General features: G+C 45.1%; 1 protein-coding gene across 1 annotated transcript; it reads right to left on the bottom strand.

The window, feature by feature from the left end:
* Positions 1 to 316: 316 nt before the first annotated feature.
* Positions 317 to 15,616, bottom strand: zfyve27 (zinc finger, FYVE domain containing 27). The gene is made up of 15 exons (XM_064960815.1): positions 15,297 to 15,616; positions 14,108 to 14,372; positions 13,445 to 13,515; positions 13,127 to 13,313; positions 12,847 to 12,942; positions 12,026 to 12,138; positions 11,391 to 11,512; positions 10,812 to 10,883; positions 10,372 to 10,401; positions 9,578 to 9,598; positions 4,604 to 4,678; positions 3,781 to 3,922; positions 3,500 to 3,546; positions 3,033 to 3,114; positions 317 to 2,428 (listed from the first exon to the last, which is right to left on the bottom strand). Exons 2-15 carry the CDS (start codon positions 14,365 to 14,367, stop codon positions 2,364 to 2,366), a joined length of 1,383 nt encoding a protein of 460 aa, XP_064816887.1. The 5' UTR covers positions 14,368 to 14,372; positions 15,297 to 15,616; the 3' UTR covers positions 317 to 2,363.
* Between the last annotated feature and the right edge of the window lie 10,947 nt (positions 15,617 to 26,563).

Genomic DNA, 26,563 nt, shown 5'->3' with positions numbered 1-26,563 from the left:
CAGTAAATCACCAACCTTGGCTTTATATCTGTTCAAACAACACAATGCAAGTGGCAGTGTGCACTCTTTCAGTTTGTTTACCAAGTCATAGAAGTAGTAGATGAAGAATGGACTACCTCAAAAAGGAGATGACCTCTATGGCGCTGCTTAGCTCTCACAGACGCCATAATGGGACAGATACAATGTCTAAGGTAGTGAAACGCAAACAGATGCACCAAACCTGCAGGGCACGCTCTCTTTTTACATTTTTTATTTTTTTAACAGAGCTCTCTACAACTAGGCTGAAAAAAGGCAGAAAAAATACACCATAAGTTAATTTCAAACATTCAAAATCACAGTTTATTGAAGCAATGAAGAGTAAACAAACTCCTCCATTCTGTCAAGCTAATCAATCAAATGAATGAATTAATAAATTGGATAAATAAAACTTTCAGTGGATTGAATATAGGTGATCACAATGGTAAAAGTGTAACATGTACATTCTTATGTGTCAATCTAAAGCCTGTGCTGTGTTCAAGTACCCATACCAACATCCTGTATACTACATACTATTAGTTCATTTTAGAATACTGTAAACGAAGGGTATCCTTTCAGTTGAGTGTACTAGCACTTCGCCTGTCGACCAGAAGTTGATGCTGTTGCTATGCAACCTCTTGCTGGCTTGTTAGCATAACAAATTACTCGCTAGACATTTTACGATTTCGGCCGTGTCTGTAAATTCAATATGGGGTGCGTTCGTGAAGCGTTGTCCGTTCGTAAATCCAGAGCGTTTCGGGTCTCGGAGCCCACACTAGACGCTCTGGCCAAGGAGTAGGGTTGATCCGAGCGTTCTGTCCTCACAACGGCAGTCAAGCACCCAAGCTAACTGGCTAGCTACCTCCAGACACAAATGAGAGAAACCCTCACACTGACCATTTTACTCACCCTAGCAGAGCTGGTTAGGCAGTTTTCATTTTATGCAGAGTGTTGGTGACTAACTGTGCTGCAGGCAACAATTTAATAACGCTTTTTTCCCTTGACAACGTTTACTGACACCGGCCATATTCAACGCGTTTTATTCAGCTATTCTGTGCACTGGCACACAGATGGGAGATGGCGACTCTACCACTTAGCTAAGAATGATGTGAATAATCAAGTCAATAAACATTGGGTAGTTAGTTAATATACTACCTGGCAAGTTCAATGTAGTCAACTATCGTTAGGTAACTAGCTAACAGCCCGTTACATACTGCTGAATGACATGCTGAGGTTCGTAAGGACAGTGTAGCTAATAAATTGTCAGCCAACATAACGTTTAACTTGTTTGAAAAGTCATTATTACATTGCTCAACATTTTCTTAAAGCAATTCATTTCTATCTGCTCTCGTCGGCCATTTTCCTCAAATCTGAAAACGTTGGTGAAGCCACGCCCATTTTCTGAAGAATTGCATTATGGTCCCTAAAAGCAAAGAAATAGTGTCCACTGCTTGTATACTTCGTACTTTGGTGAATTTAGTATGACATCCAGGAACGTTTGGCACACTATATCCACTAAGTACTTAACTACATACTCAATTTTACATCATAAATAGTACAGCTCGTATGAGTATTTGAACACAGCTCTGGGATCACCTCAGGAAATCCCTCCATGGGGTTAGGTTATGCTCCATGGGGTTAGGTTATGCTCCATGGGGATTAGGGAATGCTCCATGGGGTTAGGTTATGCTCCATGGGGATTAGGGAATGCCATTTAGGACAAAGGTATAGTCTTTAGCATCCTGTCTTTACATCCATTAAATTAACATGAGGACCAACATATAAAACCATTACAGAATGGATAAGTTATAACAGGGTCAATCTATAGCATATCTTATACAACACACACACACACACACACACACACACACACACACACACACACACACACACACACACACACACACACACACACACCTCAGCATTCTCAGGACCTCCATGACAGTACAGGATAAATCTCAATGCAACACAAGCTGATGGGAGTCTGTGGGTAGCGTCCCAAATGGCACCCTATTCCCTATATAGTCCACTACTGTAGACCAGGGCCCTATTCCCTATATAGTCCACTACTGTAGACCAGGGCCCATAGGGAACCCCATAGGGCTCTGGGCAAAAGCAGTGTAATTTATAGGGAAAAGGTTGCCATTTGGGACTGGTTCATCTTAATAACCCTGGTCACCTGGGCTGGAGCCAGAGAACCAGACAACCTGGGGTTTTGAACCACCCCCAGGCGGGGTAGAGGCTGATCTGCCGCGGGCTCTACCCAGTCAAGGAGCTTCGAACCCTGGGTAGGAGGGGCAGTACCCTCCCTGGGTCTCCATGAGTGGGTAGGAGGTGGTAGTCATTTCTCACTTGCTGAGGGTGGAGTTGCAGACAGCACAAACAAACACCGTCTCTCTCTGGGCATCTGGAGCTGGGAGGGAGGTAAAGAGGCATTACATGAGAAAGGGGAGGCATCTGGAGCTGGGGGGAGGTAAAGAGGCATTACATGAGAAAGGGGAGGCATCTGGAGCTGGGAGGGAGGTAAAGAGGCATTACATGAGAAAGGGGAGGCAGAGGAAGATGGGAGGGAGGTAAAGAGACATTACATGAGAAAGGGGAGGCATGAGAAATGGGGAGGCATCTGGAGCTGGGAGGGAGGTAAAGAGGCATTACATGAGAAAGGGGGAGGCAGAGGGAGATGGGAGGGAGGTAAAGAGGCATTACATGAGAAAGGGGAGGCAGAGGAAGATGGGAGGGAGGTAAAGAGACATTACATGAGAAAGGGGAGGCATCTGGAGCTGGGAGGGAGGTAAAGAGACATTACATGAGAAAGGGGAGGCATCTGGAGCTGGGAGGGAGGTAAAGAGACATTACATGAGAAAGGGGGAGGCAGAGGGAGAATGAGAGAAGGTGTAAAATAGAAGAGATTTTGTGTTTAAAATCAACTGATGTCTTCGGAGACCTTATTTATCATTTTATCATTTCAGTATAGAAATACCATAATAGCATGTTGTGTGTGTGTGTTTCTCTCTCACCTGTGACACCCATGCAGGCCTTGAGGACCTTGTAGGAGCAGCATCTGGAGCAGAAGCTGTTGCCACAGTTACTACAGCTCCGCTGAAACAGCAGAGGTCACGACGACATCATCATCATTGTTATGTCCCAAACTGAACCCTATTCCAGGGTTAGGGCCAATTTGAAATGAAGTGGGTGAATTCAGGAAGTAAAGTGAAACTCTAACCCCAACCCTGTCCTATTCTCTACCTAGTTCACTACTTGTGACCAGGGCCCATAGGACTCTGTTCTAAAGTGGTAGATTATATAGGGCATAGGATGCCATTTGGGACCCACACCAGGTTCCACACAGAGTTATTAAACAACCTACAGTATTACTGCTTTGCTTTATCTTGGCCAGGTCGAGTTGTAAATGAGAACGTGTTTTCAACTAGCCTCCCTGGTTAAATATTTATTGGTGGTTTAAAAACAGGTGTAAAGCTCTTACCCTTCTCTTCACCACTGAGAAGACTGCACTGCAGCTGGAACAGTTACCTTGGGGATGAGAGAGAGGGGGGCAGAGAGAGAGGGGGGGCAGAGAGAGAGAGGGGGGACAGAGAGAGAGGGGGGGGAGCAGAGAGAGAGAGGGGGGGGCAGAGAGAGGGGGGGGCAGAGAGGGAAAGAGGGGGGGTATTTAATTTCTATGAAGACTAGCTACTAAACCCACCTCTTAAGTAGGGTTGAGGTGAGGAAGAAGAAGATGAACAGAGGGACGAAGGGTAGACTGACCTGTGTTGTTGGTGGGGTAGCGTTTGCGTAGCTTCTCCGTCAGTTTGGACACCTTACTGCGGATTGGCTCGTTGCGGCTCAGCAGACCGTTGTCTGAGGTGATGGAGATGGTGTCCAAATCTGAACTTATGTCATCATCCTCCTGTAGAGGGGGGGCAGAATGGGGGCAGGAGGAGGAGAGAAGGGTTAAGTTACTAAAGAGCAGTTAAAGGCAGCAGCTTTGTGGGAACTACAAACCATAGCCCCTAAACCCTACACCATAGCCCCTAAACCCTACACCATAGCGCCTAAACCCTACACCATAGCGCCTAAACCCTACACCCTGCTCCCTGAACCCTACTCCTCCAACACCAACCGATCTCTTCCATGGTTTAGGTGGATGTGTTTCTCAACGTCAACAGCAGAGGGAGTCGAGAGCATACAGGCAGCAAAACCCCGCTAACACAAAACCATACACATCATCCTCCAAGGCAGGGGTGTCCAACTCCTTCCACGGAGGGCCCAGAGTCTGTTGGTTTTGGGGGTTTTCCTGTCCAATTAAGACCTACACAACCAGGTGAGGCCAGTTCCTTACTAACCAATGAGCTCAATTCATCAATCAAGTCAAAGGAAGGAGTGAAAGCCTGCAGACTGGGACCTCTGTGGAATGAGTTTGAAACGTGCAACCAGACATGCTCCAGATCAGTTGTACAGTTCACACCCTTATGATAAGGTTAGTATTAGATGAGGCTAAGCTGATCCTAGATCTGTGCCTATATATTGCCCTAAAAAGACGAGGGCGCATCCCAATACGCAAGAAACATATTGGAATGGGGGAGGGCACCTTAAGCTCCGCCCTCAGACGACATTGCACCTGTCTACGTAGACGGACTGGCAGCCAATCAGCAAAAGACCTCACCTGTATTCAGGTGTCCCTATATTATAGTACACTACTTTAGACCCTAATCCCTAAAATATAGTGCACTACTTTAGACCCTAATCCCTAAAATATAGTGCACAACTTTTATTAAATCAAAATTGCAAGATTGTTATAATACTGTAATTGCATAAAATGTTTGTTTTATGCAACAGAATAGAGGGTTCTTATAATATTGTATCTGTGAACTGAAAGTGGGCCTCTGGGAGATTTAACACTGACAGGAGATTTAGGATGTCTTTGGGTGATAAAACCTAAAGAGACCACATTCCAGAGCATGAGTTAATGTTTCTGATCTATAGGGTACCAGGGAGAGATGACCCCAGGGCCAGACCCTGGTCTCTACACAATGAGAGATGACCCCAGGGCCAGAGAGATGACCCCAGGGCCAGACCCTGGTCTCTACACAGATGACCCCAGGGCCAGACCCTGATAATGAGAGATGACCCCAGGGCCAGACCCTGGTCTCTACACAATGAGAGATGACCCCAGGGCCAGACCCTGGTCTCTACACAATGAGAGATGACCCCAGGGCCAGACCCTGGTCTCTACACAATGAGAGATGACCCCAGGGCCAGACCCTGGTCTCTACACAATGAGAGAGATGACCCCAGGGCCAGACCCTGGTCTCTACACAATGAGAGATGACCCCAGGGCCAGACCCTGGTCTCTACACTTAATGAGAGTGATGACCCCAGGGCCAGACCCTGGTCTCTACACAATGAGAGATGACCCCAGGGCCAGACCCTGGTCTCTACAATGGTTTGATGACCCCAGGGCCAGACCCTGGTCTCTACACAATGATGACCCCAGGGCCAGACCCTGGTCTCTACACAATGAATGGATGACCCCAGGGCCAGACCCTGGTCTCTACACAATGAGAGATGACCCCAGGGCCAGACCCTGGTCTCTACACAATGAGAGATGACCCCAGGGCCAGACCCTGGTCTCTACACAATGAGAGATGACCCCAGGGCCAGACCCTGGTCTCTACACAATGAGAGATGACCCCAGGGCCAGACCCTGGTCTCTACACAATGAGAGATGACCCCAGGGCCAGACCCTGGTCTCTACACAATGTGAATTGTTTTTACAGCAGATACTGTCTGCTGTGAATTATAAGTATCTTTCATACAAATCTTAACCTTGTGACCCATTCTATACATATGTTGTTTGTCATGTAGGTTGAAAGGGGTGTATCTTGGCTATAAAAGTCCTTTTGTCTCGGGGCTCTCAACGAATCATCTGAGGGTGATTGGTCGACCAGCCATCATTATCGTAGAGACTCAATCCATTCATTTTATATGGGTGTGTTGTATTGACCTGCTCCCTTATTAATAAGTGAATAAAGATTTAGTTTAACTCTGACTCCGCATTTGATAGTAAAGAAATTAACCACCACACTTCATACCCTAGTCCCTAAAATAGTGCACTACTTTAGACCCTAGTCCTTATAGTATAGTTCACTACTTTAAACCCTAGTCCCTATAATATAGTGCACTACTTTATACCCTAATCCCTAAAATATAATGCACTACTTTATACCCTAGTCTCTATAATATAGTGCACTACTTTATACCCTAGTCCCTATAATATAGTGCACTACTTTATACCCTCGTCCCCATAATATAGTGCACTACTTTATACCCTAGTCCCTATAATATAGTGCACTACTTTATACCCTAATCCCTAAAATATAATGCACTACTTTATACCCTAGTCTCTATAATATAGTGCACTACTTTATACCCTAGTCCCTATAATATAGTGCACTACTTTATACCCTAGTCCCTATAATATAGTGCACTACTTTAGTCCATAAAATACAGTGCTCTACGGTCTGAGGCATTGCATCTCAGAGCAAGAGGCGTGCGTCACTACAGTCCCTGGTTCGAATCCAGGCTTTAATCACATCCGGCCAGTGATTGGGAGTCCCATAGGGCGGCGCACAATTGTAATGATAGTGTTATCGTAATGACGGGTTAGGCAGTCTTATGTAATGACATTACTATATGTAATGCACTACTTTTGACCAGAGCCCTATGTAGCATGAGATGGATGTGTCCTATTTGCATCCTTACAGTGAAGTGCACAACCATGCTAGAAACACGTCACACAATACACACACACATTACAACGCCACCCTTGTGTGTACTCAGGTGCAGTGACCAACTCAGAGCATGCTCAGCCAATGGTTTGCTGGAATAATGCAGACACGCCCAGACTACATTGAGAATGAGGCCGATTGTATGAATGATGATTAATGATTAGTGATTAGATGAATGAATGAATGATGATTAATGATTAGTGATTGAATGAATGTCCTATTGTAATGATAGTGTTATATGTAATGATAGTGTTATATATAATGATAGTGTTATATGTAATGACATTAGTCCTATATGTAATGATATATATAATGACATTAGTGCTATATATAATATAGATACATATATATAATGACATTAGTCCTATATGTAATGATAGTGTTATATGTAATGACATTAGTCCTATTTGAAAATAATGACATTAGTCCTATATGTACTCTAGTGGATGCTCAGATGTAAAAAATGTAATACATTAGTCCTATATGTTGATAGTGACAGCCAAGCTGTCTTATGTAATGACATTAGGATAGTATTTTGACATCTGTAAGTGTTATATGTAATGACATTAGTCCTATTGTAATGATAGTTTATTTTAATGACATTAGTCCTATTGTAATGATAGTGTTATATGTAATGACATTAGTCCTATTGTAATGATAGTGTTATATGTAATGACATTAGTCCTATATGTCTTAATAGGTGTGCGTTTCTTTTTCTTCTAGTGTTATATGTAATGACATTAGTCCTATATGTAATGATAGTGTTATATGTAATGACATTAGTCCTATATGTAATGATAGTGTTATATGTAATGACATTAGTCCTATATGTAATGATAGTGTTATATGTAATGACATTAGTCCTATATGTAATGATAGTGTTATATGTAATGACATTAGTCCTATATGTAATGATAGTGTTATATGTAATGACATTAGTCCTATATGTAATGATAGTGTTATATGTAATGACATTAGTCCTATATGTAATGATAGTGTTATATGTAATGACATTAGTCCTATATGTAATGATAGTGTTATATGTAATGACATTAGTTGTAATGATAGTGTTATATGTAATGACATTGATGTAATGATAGTGTTATATGTAATGACATTAGTCCTATATGTAATGATAGTGTTATATGTAATGACATATATGTAATGATAGTGTTATATGTAATGATAGTCCTATATGTAATGATAGTGTTATATGTAATGACATTAGTCCTATTGTAATGATAGTGTTATATGTAATGACATTAGTCCTATTGTAATGATAGTGTTATATGTAATGACATTAGTCCTATTGTAATGATAATGATAATGACATTTATATGTAATGACAGTGTTATAGTAATCCTATATATGTAATGATAGTGTTATATGTAATGACATTAGTCCTATATGTAATGATAGTGTTATATGTAATGACATTAGTCCTATATGTAATGATAGTGTTATATGTAATGACATTAGTCCTATTGTAATGATAGTGTTATATGTAATGACATTAGTCCTATTGTAATGATAGTGTTATATGTAATGACATTAGTCCTATTGTAATGATAGTGTTATATGTAATGACATTAGTCCTATTGTAATGATAGTGTTATATGTTGACATTAGTCCTATTGTAATGATAGTGTTATATGTAATGACATTAGTCCTATTGTAATGATAGTGTTATATGTAATGACATTAGTCCTATTGTAATGATAGTGTTATATGTAATGACATTAGTCCTATATGTAATGATAGTGTTATATGTAATGACATTAGTCCTATTGTAATGATAGTGTTATATGTAATGACATTAGTCCTATTGTAATGATAGTGTTATATGTAATGACATTAGTCCTATTGTAATGATAGTGTTATATGTAATGACATTAGTCCTATTGTAATGATAGTGTTATATGTAATGACATTAGTCCTATTGTAATGATAGTGTTATATGTAATGACATTAGTCCTATTGTAATGATAGTGTTATATGTAATGACATTAGTCCTATTGTAATGATAGTGTTATATGTAATGACATTAGTCCTATTGTAATGATAGTGTTATATGTAATGACATTAGTCCTATTGTAATGATAGTGTTATATGTAATGACATTAGTCCTATTGTAATGATAGTGTTATATGTAATGACATTAGTCCTATTGTAATGATAGTGTTATATGTAATGACATTAGTCCTATTGTAATGATAGTGTTATATGTAATGACATTAGTCCTATTGTAATGATAGTGTTATATGTAATGACATTAGTCCTATATGTAATGATAGTGTTATATGTAATGACATTAGTCCTATATGTAATGATAGTGTTATATGTAATGACATTAGTCCTATTGTAATGATAGTGTTATATGTAATGACATTAGTCCTATTGTAATGATAGTGTTATATGTAATGACATTAGTCCTATTGTAATGATAGTGTTATATGTAATGACATTAGTCCTATTGTAATGATAGTGTTATATGTAATGACATTAGTCCTATTGTAATGATAGTGTTATATGTAATGACATTAGTCCTATATGTAATGATAGTGTTATATGTAATGACATTAGTGGTGTAGATGTGAAGTTATAGTCCTGATGTCATAATGGTGACATAACCAGAGATGGTAACAACAGCACTAAGGTGTAAAGACATCCCACTACCCATGCAGACAGGACCCAACGGAGGTGTGTACCCTATACACCCCCCTCCCTCCCTCTCACCACAAACAGGGTGAGGGAAGGGGGTGAACTCGACTTACCACTAATGCCAAGGGAGTCTCCTTGTTAGGATGGAGAGGAACACACACACACACAGGAGCAGATTACACACACGTCCCCCCATATCTAACACACCGTATCTATCTAACATAAACACCGCAGAAACACACACACTGTGCGGTCTGAGATAGTAATATTGAACTGGCCAGCTGCACTAGATGCATAACGGTTGCAGAGCACGAGACGCTTCACTTCAATGAAACCTGGTGGTCTATTTCTAGTGTGTAGGTTGGAACGTGCAGCTCACACCACTGAACGGTATGATGACGTGGTGGTCTATTTCTAGTGTGTAGATTGGAACGTGCAGCTCACACCACTGAACGGTATGATGACGTGGTTTGAGCTCTGCTCATGCCAGCAAAACGTTAAGCTTCCAGTGTAGCAGGTAAAGAACGAGGGTTCTCTCCACGTCCCCGTGTAGCTCCTGTGCAACACACACCACTGCAATACACACACACACACACACACACACACTTACAGGTCTTTGACCTCGGTCATGACGTCGTGTAACACTGAACTGTCTGAGATAGTCCTAAATATTCCATTCAAATCACAATTTAGTGGTCACATACACATATTTAGCAGATGTTAATGCAGGTGTAGCGCAATGCTTGTAACACACACACACACACCTTAGTAACTGGGCTGAGTAGTTGAACTGTCACAGAACTTTATCACACATAAAAACAAAAATTATTTGTCGCAAATGTTAATTAATGTGTCCTGTTTCTACTGCTGTAATACCACAGCCCGACAGACAGGGGGAGCCACTCACCTGCAGGGAGATAGGGGGCTCCTGAGTCAACTGAGAGTGGAGGGAGGTAGAAACAGAAAAGGAAATGAATCATCAGAAGGACAGGAAGTTGTCAGCCAGCGACAGAAGGAAGAAGGAGAAGAAGCTGTGTTCCAACACAATCTTTTCCCTTCTGATTTGACACTGACATGGATAAGGTCAAAGGAAGGTGGGCCTAGTGGATCCCTTGGTTTCTCCCATCCCACCATGTCAGATCTGTGAAGACTGAGTGGAAGGAATGGAGGCAGCGTTCAAACAGGGCCGGAGTGTGGGTGATGCAATTGCCAATAAAGTTATATCAAATCGAAAATACATGACCTAAGACCTGACCAGAGAGAGAGAGAGAGGTCAGGATGATAAACCAGTCAGATAACGAGACATGAAGGAATCAAGTCGAGATAACGGTTGATTTAGTGTTTTACCTCGATGGCATCTTTGAACTCATCATCAGGCTCTGCCTCCTCAGCCTCCTCTACGCTGCCCGGGGACAGGTCCTACACACAATAATGATATACATGTAAGTTAGATAAGAGGATTACTGCATAACACTGATCTGTAATGTTTTAATGTACACCATTGATCCAAATATACAGACTCAACTTATACATCCACCCCTTCCTCTCTCTCCTCCCACCCTGTCTCTCCCTCCCTCCACCTGTTTCTCTCTCCTCCCACCCAGTCTCACCCTCCCTCCCCCTGTTTCTCCCTCCCTCCCCCTGTTTCTCTCTCCTCCCAACCTGTCTCTCCTCCCACCCTGTCTCACCCTCCCTCCCCCTGTCTCACCCTCCCTCCCTCCCCTGTTTCTCTCCTCCCACCCCGTCTCTCCCTCCCTCCCCCTGTTTCTCTCTCCTCCCACCCTGTCTCTCTCTCCCTCCCTACCTGTTTTCTCTCCTCCCACCCTGTCTCTCTCTCCCTCCCTACCCATTTCTCTCCTCCCACCCGGTCTCTCTCTCCCTCCCTACCCGTTTCTCTCCCCCCACCACTTCTCTCTCTGTCCATACCTCTAAGCTGGTAGCAGTGGGAGTCCGGTCCAGGCTGCCGTGGTCCGGTTCTGTGTGGTCCATCTCTCCTTCTGAGGATGAGTTCTGGCCAGACTGGAACACCTCCCTTAGGTCCAACACAACTACACACACAGAGGGGAGTGGAACCAGGCTTTTAGAACACAGAACCAACACTTGAGTGTGTGTGTGTGTGTGTGTGTGTGCGTGCATGTACAGTACCAGTCAAAAGTTTGGACACACCTACTCATTCCAGGGTTTTTCTTTAATTTTTACAATTTTCTACATTGTAGAATAATAGTGAATACATCAAAACTATGAAATAATACATATGGAATCATATAGTAAGCAAAAAAGTGATAAACAAATCTAAATATATTTTATATTTGAGATTCTTCAAAATGCCAATAGTGTGCAAAGCTGTCATCAAGGCAAAGGGTGGCTTCTTTGAAGAATCTCAAATATAAAATATATTTAGATTTGTTTATCACTTAGTTGCTTACTACATGATTCCATATGTATTATTTCATAGTTTTGATGTCTTCACTATTATTCTACAATGTAGAAAATAAAGAAAAACTGTTGAATGAGATGTTGTGTCCTAACCTTTGACTGGTACTGTGTGTGTGTGTACTGACCCCTGCAGAAGTCTCGGTTCCACAGGAAGAGGGCAGTAGTGAGACAGGCCAGCACCCAGCCCACAGGGACAGAATACAGCAGCATCAATACAGCTAACAGGCCACCGTAGAACCTGAGAGACAGAGGAGAGAGAGACACAGGAAGAGGGCAGTAGTGAGACAGGCCAGCACCCAGCCCACAGGGACAGAATACAGCAGCATCAATACAGCTAACAGGCCACCGTAGAACCTGAGAGACAGAGGAGAGAGAGACAGAGGAAGAGGGCAGTAGTGAGACAGGCCAGCACCCAGCCCACAGGGACAGAATACAGCAGCATCAATACAGCTAACAGGCCACCGTAGAACCTGAGAGACAGAGGAGAGAGAGACAGAGGAAGAGGGCAGTAGTGAGACAGGCCAGCACCCAGCCCACAGGGACAGAATACAGCAGCATCAATACAGCTAACAGGCCACCGTAGAACCTGAGAGACAGAGGAGAGAGAGAGAGAGACAGGAGACAGAGGAGAGAGAGAGAGACAGAGGAGAGAGAGAGAGACAGGAGAGAGAGACAGAGAGAGACAGAGACAGAGAGACAGAGACAGAGACAGAGACAGAGACAGAGAGAGAGAGAGAGAGAGAGAGAGAGACGCACTCAGGTACACACAAACAACCCTAACCAGTCTGTCGGGAGCTCTGTAAGTACAGATAAGATGTGTGATGATAGCTATGGTGAATGTAGAGTGATAGAGTTACTGTCCTGGAGAACAAGGACACACACACAGTGTTGCTGATCTGGAGGACTCAGAGTGGCTCCAAGTACACACACAGACAGTGTTACTGACCTAGAGGACTCAGAGTGGCTCTCCCAGTACAGGAGCTTGTAGACGGACTCAGCAGACAGGCAGGCATGAGACAACAGGTCATCTAGCTGCTTTAACCTGTGGACACGGACGGACACACAAACACAGAGAGAAAGAGAGACAGACAGACAGAGACACCCGGACATGCACATGTGTGCACGCACACAGGCACACACACAGGGATAGTAAATAAATTAACTTGGTTTTATAAACTGGAAGGCCAAACTCACACACACACACACACACTCACTCACTCACTCACAGGTCCTTGACTTCCAGCATGGCATCCTGTCTGGTGAGCTGAACGTTCTGCAGGTCCTTACGATGCACCGCGTGGCACCGCCTCTTCTGTTGCTCCGCCTCCGACGCCCCGCCCCCACACCTGTCCTGCAGGTAACCCAGGGCAGCCGGGGCAGACACCCCCAGAACACACACAGAGAACCACCCCACTGGAGGGCAGGAGAGAAACTGACTGTCACATTTGATATATATCACATTGTTATACACACTCAGTTGTATGTGGTAGTAGTTCATATTGCAGTGTGTGTGTGTGTGTGTGTATTACCCAGCATTAGCTCACCTTCACTCAGAGTGAGGAAGAGGATGTTGAGCAGTACACAGACCAGTAGTGAGCACAGAGGCATCCTCCACCTGCAATACACCACACATTCATACTGACCTAGGATCAGTTTAGCGTCCTCAAGTCCTATCCTCAACCATTAGGGTGGAGGAACTAATAACTGACCTCTGATCAGTGTCTATGGTAAACACTGACTCACCCCAGTAGGTAGCAGGCTGTACAAATCACACACTGACTCATGACTATACAGTAAACCAAATAAGATGGCATGTATCTACAACTACGCTCATTAGAGCAGGGCTGGAGCAAAAGCCAGCTCCACAGCCCAGATCTAGGATCCTCTCCCTACATTAGCCCAGTAGGTAGAGTGCCAGCTCCACAGCCCAGATCTAGGATCAGTCTACCCTCCCTCCATTAGCCCAGTAGGTAGCGTGCCAGCTCCACAGCCCAGATCTAGGATCAGCATACCCTCTCTGGAACCATTAGGGTGAAGAAACTCAAATCTGACAGGTCAGTGTCTAGGCCCATAGGAAACCTCATCCTACTCCCTTCACTAGCCCAGTAGGTAGCGTGAATCAGTCTACTCTCCCAAGTCCTATCCGTTATCACCATTGGAGAAACTAAAAACCGATCTTGGATCAGTGTGTAAATGTATCCTCTCACCCCAGCAGGTAGCGGGCCAGCTCCAACGTGTCAGTGAGCGGCTCTAGAAACAGGGCCATCCTCTTGTAAGACACCACCATCTTGAGCAGGTCAAAGGTCGCGGTCTGGCGGGGGCCAGGGCTTCCCAACTCTGAGGGTGACCCCGCGGGTGAGCCAGGGGTGTCTTTAGGGTGTAGAGACACCAGGGTGTCGTCCCCCCTGTCACCCACCCCCGGACCACCCTGACAGGGGTCCTGACATGCCCCTACTCCAGGCTTCATCCCGACTAGAGGGGGAGAGAAAGGGGGACATAAACAGAGGGGGTAGATAAAGGGAGTGAGAGACACAGACAGACATTATTTATCTTGCTCATTTGCACCCCAATATCTCTACTTGCACATTCATCTTCTGCACATCTATAACTCCAGTGTTTTAACTGCTATATTGTAATTACTTCGCCACCATGGCCTATTTATTGCCTTAACTCCCTTATCTTACCTCATTTGCACTCACTGTATATAGACTTTTGTTTTCTACTGTATTATTGACTGTATGTTTCCATGTGTAACTCTGTGTTGTTGTTTGTGTCACACAGCTTTGCTTTATCTTGGACAGGTCGCAGTTGTAAATGAGAACGTGTTCTTAACTGGCCTCCCTGTCTAAATAAAAGACAGAGAAACACAGAGAGACACGATAAGATGTTAAGATTTTATTTTCATGTCCGTCTGTTGCTCTAGCTAGCATTTCCTGAATATGTTACGCTGTGCAAACACTCACTCACTCACTTGCTAGCTATCAGTGGAAAGAGGAAGGCGGAAATCACGAGCCTGGACGATCAAAGTAAATCTACACTGACAGATTTAATCATTGATCTTCTAATGCTACTGAGAAACGTGACTGCAGACTTGTGTTCGGCTGACATGAAATGGGTGGGTCATGAAACAATATGACTGAAACAGGCCACAACACTACGTTGTTAAATATGGTTTCTAGATCACATGTTGATGAAAATACATTGTTGTCACACATAGCTAGTGTTTTCTAACGTTAGTGTCTAACGTTACACAACAACAGCTGTCATCCAAATCGCATGTAGCCACCTGGCGAAATTGTAACTTAAACTAACCAGCTAGTGATTGACATAACATTAACATGTAATATTTGCAACAATCAAAATATATGAATAATAAGGCAAGAAATGCAACATTACCTGACTAGCGGGCAAAGTGTCAAAAACCCGTAGTTAGCGAATATGAAAGCAATTCTCTATCGTCAACACGATGAATGTAGGAAGAGACGCGTCACACACACCCGTGTAGACAGTTTTCACAGTCTTCTTGTTATGAAGTCAATCAACTGTATTCGCTTCTCAAGTCGAGGTTATTGAGTTGACGATGTTTTGTGTTGTATACGTGTTTGGGAAAGTATTTGTTTTAAGCTTATAATGCCTGCCAGCTGCGAAAGAAAAGTAATCGCTTCCGCAATAAAATCCGACTGGCTAATAGAACGCAGAGCGAACCGATGAGGGAGAGAGTAGATTAAAGAAAATATCGTAGCTGTCAAATCACGTCAATCTGACGTCCATTTGTGGGGGAAATTATGAGCTACATCACGAATTTCTCTCTAAATGAAATATTTTACTAAGATAATCACCCAAAACGGTGTTATGAAAAATATAATAGTATTGACAAAAAGAGTGACTAGTGTTGTGGAAATTCTAATCAATAATGAGGAGAGAGAAGGTCAATCACGATATGCATTTATTCACAATTTATTAGTAAGGGAGCATGTCACACCAAACACACATGAATGCAGTGAGTGCTCACTGAGTGGAGTGAGCCTCTGGGTTATATACTCTCTCAGGATAGGTCAGGATAGGTGGGACCTCAGAGATTACATACAATGGTTCCAGACACTAACCCCGCACATCCTGTTCCAGACACTAACCCCGCACATCCTGTTCCAGACACTAACCCCACACGTCCTGTTCAAGACACTAACCCCACACGTCCTGTTCCAGACACTAACCCCACACATCCTGTTCCAGACACTAACCCCACACATCCTGTTCCAGACACTAACCCCACACATTGTGTTCCAAACACTAACCCCACACGTCCTGTTCCAGACACTAACCCCACACGTCCTGTTCCAGACACTAACCCCACACGTCCTGTTCCAGACACTAACCCCACACGTCCTGTTCCAGACACTAACCCCACACATCCTGTTCCAGACACTAACCCCACACATCCTGTTCCAGACACTAACCCCACACGTCCTGTTCCAGACACTAACCCCGCACGTCCTGTTCCAGACACTAACCCCACACATCCTGTTCCAGACACTAACCCCACACGTCCTGTTCCAGACACTAACCCCACACGTCCTGTTCCAGACACTAACCCCACACATCGTGTTCCAGACACTAACCCCACACATCGTGTTCCAGACAATAACCCCACACATCGTGTTCCAGACACTAACCCCACACATCGTGTTCCAGACACTAACCCCACACATCCTGTTCCAGACACTAACCCCACACATCCTGTTCCAGACACTAACCCCACACATCCTGTTCCAGACACTAACCCCACACATCCTGTTCCAGACACTAACCCCACACATCCTGTTCCAGACACTAACCCCACACATCCTGTTCCAGACACTAACCCCACACGTCCTGTTCAAGACACTAACCCCACACATCGTGTTCCAGACACTAACCCCACACGTCCTGTTCCAGACACTAACCCCACACATCGTGTTCCAGACACTAACCCCACACATCCTGTTCCAGACACTAACCCCACACGTCCTGTTCCAGACTTTAGGCACCAAATACAAGGAACTTGTTGTTTTGTTCAGTACTAAGAACTTAAAAGGACACTTGTTGTTACTTAGTTCCACCTTGCTAGGAGGGGGTGACTGATGCAGACACTTGTTGTTACTTAGTTCCACCTTGCTAGGAGGGGGTGACTGATGCAGACACTTGTTGTTACTTAGTTCCACCTTGCTAGGAGGGGGTGACTGATGCAGACACTTGTTGTTACTTAGTTCCACCTTGCTAGGAGGGGGTGACTGATGCAGACACTTGTTGTTACTTAGTTCCACCTTGCTAGGAGGGGGTGACTGATGCAAAGACACTTGTTGTTACTTAGTTCCACCTTGCTAGGAGGGGGTGACTGATGCAGACACTTGTTGTTACTTAGTTCCACCTTGCTAGGAGGGGGTGACTGATGCAGACACTTGTTGTTACTTAGTTCCACCTTGCTAGGAGGGGGTGACTGATACAGACACTTGTTGTTACTTAGTTCCACCTTGCTAGGAGGGGGTGACTGATGCAGACACTTGTTACTTAGTTCCACCTTGCTAGGAGGGGGTGACTGATGCAGACACTTGTTGTTACTTAGTTCCACCTTGCTAGGAGGGGGTGACTGATGCAGACACTTGTTGTTACTTAGTTCCACCTTGCTAGGAGGGGGTGACTGATGCAGACACTTGTTGTTACTTAGTTCCACCTTGCTAGGAGGGGGTGACTGATGCAGACACTTGTTGTTACTTAGTTCCACCTTGCTAGGAGGGGGTGACTGATGCAGACACTTGTTGTTACTTAGTTCCACCTTGCTAGGAGGGGTGACTGATGCAGACACTTGTTGTTACTTAGTTCCACCTTGCTAGGAGGGGGTGACTGATGCAGACACTTGTTACTTAGTTCCACCTTGCTAGGAGGGGGTGACTGATACACAGATATTGTGGAGACAAGTGATTGGTTGCCATTACTCACGCCATCCCTTCACATGGGTTGCAATAGGTAAAGACACATTCACATGTGGAAACAATGTTTCCTTCTGGCCTCCTTTGATATATTCCCTTTCTGATATTCTGCAGAGCATCAGGGACATGTGACAAACAGGCCTGACTTCTTCCCTCTCTGGACCCCAGATGACTTGAGGCCCATATGAGGGAGGAAGTGCAGCTGCCAACACCAGACTCCAAAAGGAGACATTCTAACAACAAGAGTTTCAACAGTTTATTAATATAAGCATATTCTGCAGATAGATAATTAAGATGTCTTATGTTACTTAACTATTATGTCTCCATTCAGAGTCTGGTGTTGGCAGCTGCACTTCCTCCCACTAGGCTAAATTCTTATTTTCAATGATGGCCTAGGAACAGTGGATTAACTGCCTTGTTCAAGGGCAGAACGACATAGTTTTTTACCTTGTCAGCTCAGGCGTTCGATCTTACAACCTTTCCAGTTACTAGTCCAACGCTCTAACCACAAGGCTACGCTGCTGCCTGAAACATCTGCTAATCACATGTATGTGACCAATAAAAATGTATTTGATTTTAATTCTGATTTCTCCACCACACTAGCCTGCAGTATTGTAATTATAATATGTTGCTATCACAATTGCATGGTCTTCAGAAATGCCTAATGGATTAAATAGAGCACAATCAGTCAACAACATTGGGCCTATAAGTTAAATACATTGTCCATCCAAGTCGTGCCTGTGATCGGTCCTATGTGCGCCGTGCACATTGGTTTGTCTTTCAGAACCATGGTCAGCTACAGCCCACCCAAGACCCTAGCAGAGTACATCTGTACACACACACCCACACACAGAGAAAGAGACAGCCAGACATAAAGAGGGGAGAAGGAGAGTGAGGATAGATAACTATTTTATTCCCTTCAACCTGTCTCCCTGTCCCCTCTTCCCTCTAGTCTGATGGTAAATTGAGCCGTTACCACCCCAGTGATACCATAGTAACGGTCAACCAACTGTTTCTAGGATATTGATTTAAAGATCAAAAGATGTCTCCCTCCTCCTTCATCTCCATCAACTCCACTCTTGATGGCAGAGGAGAGAGAGAGATTCCTAGAGAGAGACATAGAGCGAGACATGGAGAGAGAGAGACAGAAAGACAGAGAGAGACCTAGGGAGAGATCAAGAGAGAAACAGAGCGAGAGACCTAGATAGAGACAGAGACCTTGAGAAAAAGAGAGACCTAGAGAGAGACCCAGAGAGAGAGACCTAGAGAGAGAGACCTAGAGAGAGCGAGACAGAGACCTAGAGAGAGCGAGACAGAGACCTAGATAGAGACAGAGACCTTGAGAGAGAGATCTTTAGAGAGACATAGACAGAGACCTTGAGAGAGCAAGAGAGAGCGAGACATGGAGAGACAGACAGACCTAGAGAGAGCGAGACAGAGAGAGACCTAGATAGAGACCTAGAGAGAGAGCTAGAGACCTAGAGAGAGAGAGAGACCTAGAGAGGAAGACCTAGAAAGAGAGAAACCTAGAGAGAGATAGAGAGACTTAGAGAGAGAGAGACCTAGAGAGAGAGAGAAGTCATGCAGAAGAACAACTCCTGACTTATAACTGTTTCGTTGTTAAGAGCGAGATTGACACAATCAAATTAGCAAAAAATGTATAGGTAATCAAATTGTACAACCGAAGATCAACACAGGAGGAAAAGATTGACAGAGAGTGAGTTAAAAGACCAATCTTCATCGTGGTAGCTAGCCAAATTCAAATCTGTCAGCTAGCTTACCGTCTAGCTCTAACTGGTCACTGGTGGTAACCATAGCAACATGACCACTGAGGCAGAAATTGAGAGACTTTCCCCCCTTTTTTTGAATTCCCAGCAGAAATCAAATCAGAGAAAGGAAGAATCAAATTTTAAACACAGAATTCTGAGGGAGAACCCAGAAACGTTGTTTGTTGACTGCTCACAAAACAGGACTGTTACAAACCTGTTATTTTACACAGACCACACTACTGCCTGGCGTACAGCTGTAACCAGGCATTTCAGCTGTACCACAAAGACAGGCATCTGCAAGGGAAGGCAAATCCACATGTTTGAGGACAGCGATAAGGACCAGGAAAACAGGTTTCTGACGGTAAACGTACCAGAACGGCACTGTCATGGTCCAGGGCAGTGAGGCTGCACTCAGCTCTGTTGTGCAGGACTTCCCCACTCTAAGGAATATGGCGGTCAGCACCCCGACCTCTCCCCCCTCAGGCACCCCAACAGCAGGGCTATCCTCCCCCCTGCCTGCCTACAACCACCAGAGACAAGACCACACTACCATCAGCCTGCTGAGAGACAGGCTGGCTCTGTCAGAGGTATGGGTACTGAGCTGAAGGAGCAGCCCCCCAGCTACACCACCATCAGCCTGCTGAGAGACAGGCTGGCTCTGTCAGAGGTATGGGTACTGAGCTGAAGGAGCAGCCCCCCAGCTACACCACCATCAGCCTGCTGAGAGACAGGCTGGCTCTGTCAGAGGTATGGGTACTGAGCTGAAGGAGCAGCCCCCCAGCTACACCACCATCAGCCTGCTGAGAGACAGGCTGGCTCTGTCAGAGGTATGGGTACTGAGCTGAAGGAGCAGCCCCCCAGCTACACCACCACCAGCCCAGACACAGAGCTTCTACAGGACCAGATCAACCAGTGCAGGACCCAGCTGAAGAACTCTGTCCAGGAGCTGAGAGAGAGTCTTACCACAGCGTTTGAGGAGGTAAAGGCCACCGTGAGGAGAGCGCTGGTACAGGTAAAGGAGGAGATGGCAAAGGAGTTGTCTGTCATCAAGAGGCTGCTGCAGCACAGAGAACAGACTGTAGAGACTCCCAGAGAGAAGCTGCAGCCCCTCACCACCCCACTGACACACCTTTACCCACAATCCCCCCCCATACCGACAACACTTTACCCACACCCCCAGTCAACAAGGAGGCTCACATGGAGACACCTACTACAGAGAGAAGCTCTCTGCCCCCCCCTGACACACCCCTCCATGTACACAGGCCCTGTGTACTCCAGCCCCAGACGCACTAATCTGGTAAAACCCACTGAGGTGGCCATCCTCATTGACTCAAATGGGAAATTCATCCAAGAAGATAAACTCTTCCCCCAACACAAGGTGTGCAATATATGGTGCCCAAAAACACAGGATATTTTTTTTTAACCATTATTTAACTAGGCTGGCTTTGGCACACCAGGCCACATTATTATTCACACCGGCACCAACAACCTGCGAGAGGAGCAGGAGAGAGTAGGCAGCCTGGTCAACAGAGAGGGCCTCTGAGCGGTTCCCCAACTCCCACATCACCATCTCCACTCTGCTAAATAAAGGGAACACTAAAATAACACATCCTAGATCTGAATGAATGAAATATTCTTATTAAATACTTTTTTCTTTACATAGTTGAATGTGCTAACAACAAAATCACACAAATTATCAATGGAAATCAAATGTATCAACCCATGGAGGTCTGGATTTGGAGTCACACTCAAAATTAAAGTGGAAAACCACACTACAGGCTGATCCAACTTTGATGTAATGTCCTTAAAACAAGTCAAAATGAGGCTCAGTAGTGTGTGTGGCCTCCACGTGCCTGTATGACCTCCCTACAACGCCTGGGCATGCTCCTGATGAGGTGGTGGATGGTCTCCTGAGGGATCTCCTCCCAGACCTGGACTAAAGCATCCACCAACTCCTGGGCAGTCGGTGGTGCAATGTGGCATTGGTGGATAGAGCGAGACATGATGTCCCAGATCTGCTCAATTGGATTCAGGTCTGGGGAACGGGCAGGCCAGTCCATAGCATCAATGCCTTCCTCTTGCAGGAACTGCTGACACACTCCAGCCACATGAGGTCTAGCATTGTCTTGCATTAGGAGGAACCCAGGGCCAACCGCACCAGCATATGGTCTCACAAGGGGGTCTGAGGATCTCATCTCGGTACCTAATGGCAGTCAGGCTACCTCTGGCGAGCACATGGAGGGCTGTGCGGCCCACCAAAGAAATGCAACCCCACACCATGACTGACCCACCGCCAAACCGGTCATGCTGGAGGATTTTGCAGGCAGCAGAACGTTCTCCACGGCGTCTCCAGACTCTGTCACGTCTGTCACATGTGCTCAGTGTGAACCTGCTTTCATCTGTGAAGAGCACAGGGCGCCAGTGGCGAATATGCCAATCTTGGTATTCTCTGGCAAATGCCAAACGTCCTGCACGGTGTTGAGCTGTAAGCAGAACCCCCACCTGTGGACGTCAGGCCCTCATACCACCCTCATGGAGTCTGTTTCTGACCGTCTGAGCAGACACATGCACATTTGTGGCCTGCTGGAGGATCATTTTGCAGGGCTCTGGCAGTGCTCCTCCTGCTCCTCCTTGCACAAAGGCGGAGGTAGCGGTCCTGCTGCTGGGTTGTTGCCCTCCTACGGCCTCCTCCACATCTCCTGATGTACTTGCATGTCTCCTGGTAGCACACACAGGCTGTGCTGGCTCACAGAAAGAGTGGGTCATCGTCATTTTGGTCAACGCTCTCTATGGCAGGTTCAGCAACTGAGGGAGCTGACTTAAATGAGTAAGCAGCTGATGAGCCAAAAAGCTGCAAAACATTATCAGGCAGCTGGTGCTCATAGCAAGCCTCACCAGACAGCTTCAGTCGATATCGAATGTACAGGATGGAGTTAAGGGTCTGCAAGGACATCCAAATTTTAAGTTTGCTTTTCACCACACTCATCTGGCTGAATACTCGCTCAACTTCAGCATTCAAGTGTGGCGAGGACAACACAGACACAGCAGCCATGGCAAGTTCTTGAAACGGGTTGATATCAGCTGCATCCCTGAACCTCCAAATCCCACTCCAGAAGCCCAGTGTGTTTCTTGTCTCATTCCATTTACTAAGATGGATGGCACGCCATTGCTGGACAATCTTGTCTATCTCTGCAGGTGTAACGGCTGTTTGAAGAAGAGGACCAAGGTGCAGCGTGGTACGTGTTCATGATTTTTAATAAAACTGAACACTAGAACAAAAAATAACAACGTGGACCAAACTAAACAGTTCTGTCTGGTGCAGACACACAAAACAGAAAATAACTACCCACAAAACACAGGTGGGAAAAGGCTACTGTTGGTGTTTCATACTGGAGAGGGAATGCAAAACAACGACGCTGGACAGAGTGGAATCAGGTGTATCAAAAAGGCCGTTTATTGGTCAAAGATATCTTGTCCCGCAGTTTAACGTGCACGGATCTAGTTCATATAACCCGGTAAGGAGTCAGGTGAAAAAGAGGCCTAGATATTGGTCACAGCAGATTTTATACATGGAATATGTAGGTGGAGTCCTGTCGTGTTGGTCTTCTGACTGGTCCTGAAGAGTTGGAGGCGGGCTTTGCTCTCGCCAGAGCGGGCCCCATTGGCGCACAGCAAAGTCCTTTGCTCTTGGCACCCGACCAGTAGGGGGGGGTAGAGTGTGAGTGTACAGTGCTTCATGAATTGTATGTGTGTCCAGGAAACGTGGATATTGGTAATGTCTGCTTTAGGCTCAGGTGTTTCCTGTCTTTGCAGGAGTGCATGCAGGGTTCAATGTCAGCAAGATAGCTTATCACTTCTAAGCTCGTTAGTGTTGCAGGATGCTCTTTGTAGTTTTACAGGTGAGTAATATTTGCGTGATGGCAGCTGTGTGTCCTTCGGATAATCATGTTATTGCACACAGGCTCTAGACTTGGCTGAAGACACTGGGCCCAGAGTTATCTGAGGACATCCGGTTTAACCAGAGCTTTGGTCTGCTAGTAACGCTTTATATTAGATTATTTATATAACACTACCTAAGTATGGTTCTCAATCAGAGACAACGATAGACAGCTGCCTCTGATTGAGAACCACACCCGGCCAAACACACAGAAATAGAAAAATAGAACACCAAAACATAGAATGCCCGCCCTGACCAAACCAAAATAGAGACATAAAAAGGATCTCTAAGGTCAGGGCATGACAGCAGGGAAGTAGCCAAGGAGCTTGGCTATTTTTCTATTTCTCCAGGGCTCTCATTGTTTGGGGCGGCAGGGTAGCCTAGTGGTTAGAGTGTTGGACTAGTAAATGGAAGGTTGCAAGTTTAAACCCCCGAGCTGACAAGGTATAAATCTGGTATAAATCTGTTGTTCTGCCCCTGAACAGGCAGAGCAGGGAGTGTTCCTAGGCCATCATTGAAAATAAGAATTTGTTCTTAACTGACTTGCCTGGTAAAAAAATGTTTTTGTCCTTTTGAGTTTCTTCCACATTGAAAACTGACTTGTCTGCAATGCTTCGATGTTGTCTGGCAGTCTCACTCTCAACTCCTTAGTGAGGGAGATGGTGAAGGCTACACACCGCTTTCGGACATATTTTTCAGGCGCAAGTTGGAGGTCAGCTGCCTTTGACTCAAAAAGGTAACCAAGGTACGATTTGGGACTGATGTATCCATCTATTGGCCCTTTCTTTGAGTACATCCACATTTGCCAGTGGATTGCACCCTGTTGCTCACAGACTTGATCAGGCTAACCAAGCTGTCAAGTTGCTTAAGATGATCTACTTGCTCTCCCTCAAAAGCCTTGATGGCCAACTGTACCTCACCCAGCACTACTGTACCTCGCCCAGCACTACTGTACCTCACCCAGCACTGACTTCAAAAAAGTCAGATACAATATGTTTTGAGGATCACTGTACATGAGAGTATAAACCCTCAGCCATGTAGCAGTGTTCACTGGACTTGGTGACTGCGAAATGCAGCCTAAGCTCCTCCCACTGGTCCAAAATGCATGAAACCGCGGGTTCAATGGAGAGCCAATGTGTGGCAAACACCTTGGTTTTCTGTAAAAGTTTCTCCCCACAGTAGATGGTCTCATATATGGCCTTCTAGGCCTCCCTGTGCTTTGGAGACACTGAAAACCAGTTATAAGTCTCTCGTACCAAGTACTCCACACTACGGGGGATGGTGTCATTGGAAGCATGACTTACAGCAAGCTGCAGAGAGTGGCACACACAGTGAATAAAAACCTGATATTTGAGGCCGTACTCCTCCTTCAGCACTTTATGGACCCCATTGTTAATCCCCATCATAACAGAGGCATTGTCAGTCCCTATCCCCAGGAGTGTCTCTTTAAAACAACACTTCTCGAGGAAAGCCACAACAGCACAGGGCTACAGATTTGGCATCTCCTCCCTCCAACTCAACAAGCCCCAGAAATGTTTATACGATGGTCTGTTTTGTGTCACTAAAGTACCTTATCACAAGCCCCAGGTACTTAGAGACACTAACATCGGTGGAGTCATCAACATGCTTCTCCAATGTGATCACATGCATGACAGCATGGAACAGTGTTCAGCGATAGCTGATGGTGGCCTCAGCCTTTTTTAAACCAGAAATGGGTGGAACTGTTGTAAGGCCTTGTCTTTTGAGTATGTTTTTGAGTTGCCATGTGTTTGTTTTTTTACATTGCTAAGTTTGGCGTAGAAATCAGCCTTACAATACAGGCAGTATGCCCGTGTATCATCTCCAATTAACGGCTTCGGCCAGCTTTTGAATTCAGGGTTTGATTCCCACTCCTTTCTGTATTTGAGTGTACAGTTTAGACTGAGATATGATGAGCTAGCCATCTAGACGTTTAGCTTGTGTCACAGAGAGGCACACACACAGTGGACAAGGTGATTAAGTGACTGAGGCTGTGTGAGTCAAATTCAGTGATTTATTTTAGACAAAGAACATTTTACATTCACATCCCGCCCTGAATGAAAGTGCCAGTGCGGGATCAGCCCATGCTTCCCGAATGCACGATTCATTTGCAGTTTGGATGCGCGAACATCTCTTGCTCTGACTGCAGCTGGGAGGGACTGCAGCGCGAGGACTGGGCCGCCTGGGAGTGCTTTGGGACCGGGGTGAGGCCCACAGCAGCACCCGCTGGTCGTTGAGAAGAGTAAGAACAATACGTGCTAGATTTGTCGCTAGTCGATTTTTTGAAAATGTGTTGCTAGAGGGGTCTGAATACTCGCTAAATATAGCTACTAAGTCGCTATGTTGGCAACACTGTGTACATCAGCTCTGTTCAGATAAAATGCACGTTTTGCACCAACCAAACTGCAGCTAAACACTGTCTAAGAGCTAAAAACTTGAGTGAAACACACATGTAGCACAGACCAACTGCCGCTAACTGTCTGCTAGCAGCTCACTTTTCAGAGTAAAACACAGGTTGCACTGACTAATCTGCTGGCAGTAGTCAGTGAAGTCCGCTAGCTACTGACAATAGCTAATACCGGTCTGTTGAAAATGTAAAACAGGTGATGCACCGATCTACCTGGCGTACATACTGTCCATAAACCACTAAAAGTGGTATAACTTAATGTTACTGTAGCTAGCTAATTAGCTCTTTCTAGATGCTCACATTAGCATCTGACTATGCAAATCGTGCAGCAACAGTAAGCCTACACTACCATGCTAGCTAGCTGTAATGTTGCTCAACAGTTTTAATTTGCACACAAAGTGACCCAATAACAGTGAATTTACCTGGAATTCCAATTAAGTTTAGAAATGAAGAAATTCTGTGGTCTAGTGAATGACTTCCGATGTTCGGCAGATCCTCGCTCTCGATCTGTCCACGCTTTCCATTCACCAGACACTTGCAAATGGACAATGGTGGCAAAATCTTAA

Source organism: Oncorhynchus masou, chromosome 5, assembly GCF_036934945.1.
Source record: "Oncorhynchus masou masou isolate Uvic2021 chromosome 5, UVic_Omas_1.1, whole genome shotgun sequence".
Taxonomy (NCBI): Eukaryota; Metazoa; Chordata; class Actinopteri; order Salmoniformes; family Salmonidae; genus Oncorhynchus; species Oncorhynchus masou.
This window is presented reverse-complemented; position numbering and strand designations above follow the sequence as displayed.

Excerpts from the sequence above, each read along its gene's own strand:
- zfyve27 (XM_064960815.1), bottom strand. The coding sequence starts at position 14,367 with ATGAAGCCTGGAGTAGGGGCATGTCAGGACCCCTGTCAGGGTGGTCCG. Across the intron at positions 9,599-10,371 it reads AGCCCCCTATCTCCCTGCAG|GAGACTCCCTTGGCATTAGT; the intron begins GTGAGTGGCTCC and ends CATCCTAACAAG. Across the intron at positions 3,547-3,780 it reads CTACCCCACCAACAACACAG|GTAACTGTTCCAGCTGCAGT; the intron begins GTCAGTCTACCC and ends CTCATCCCCAAG.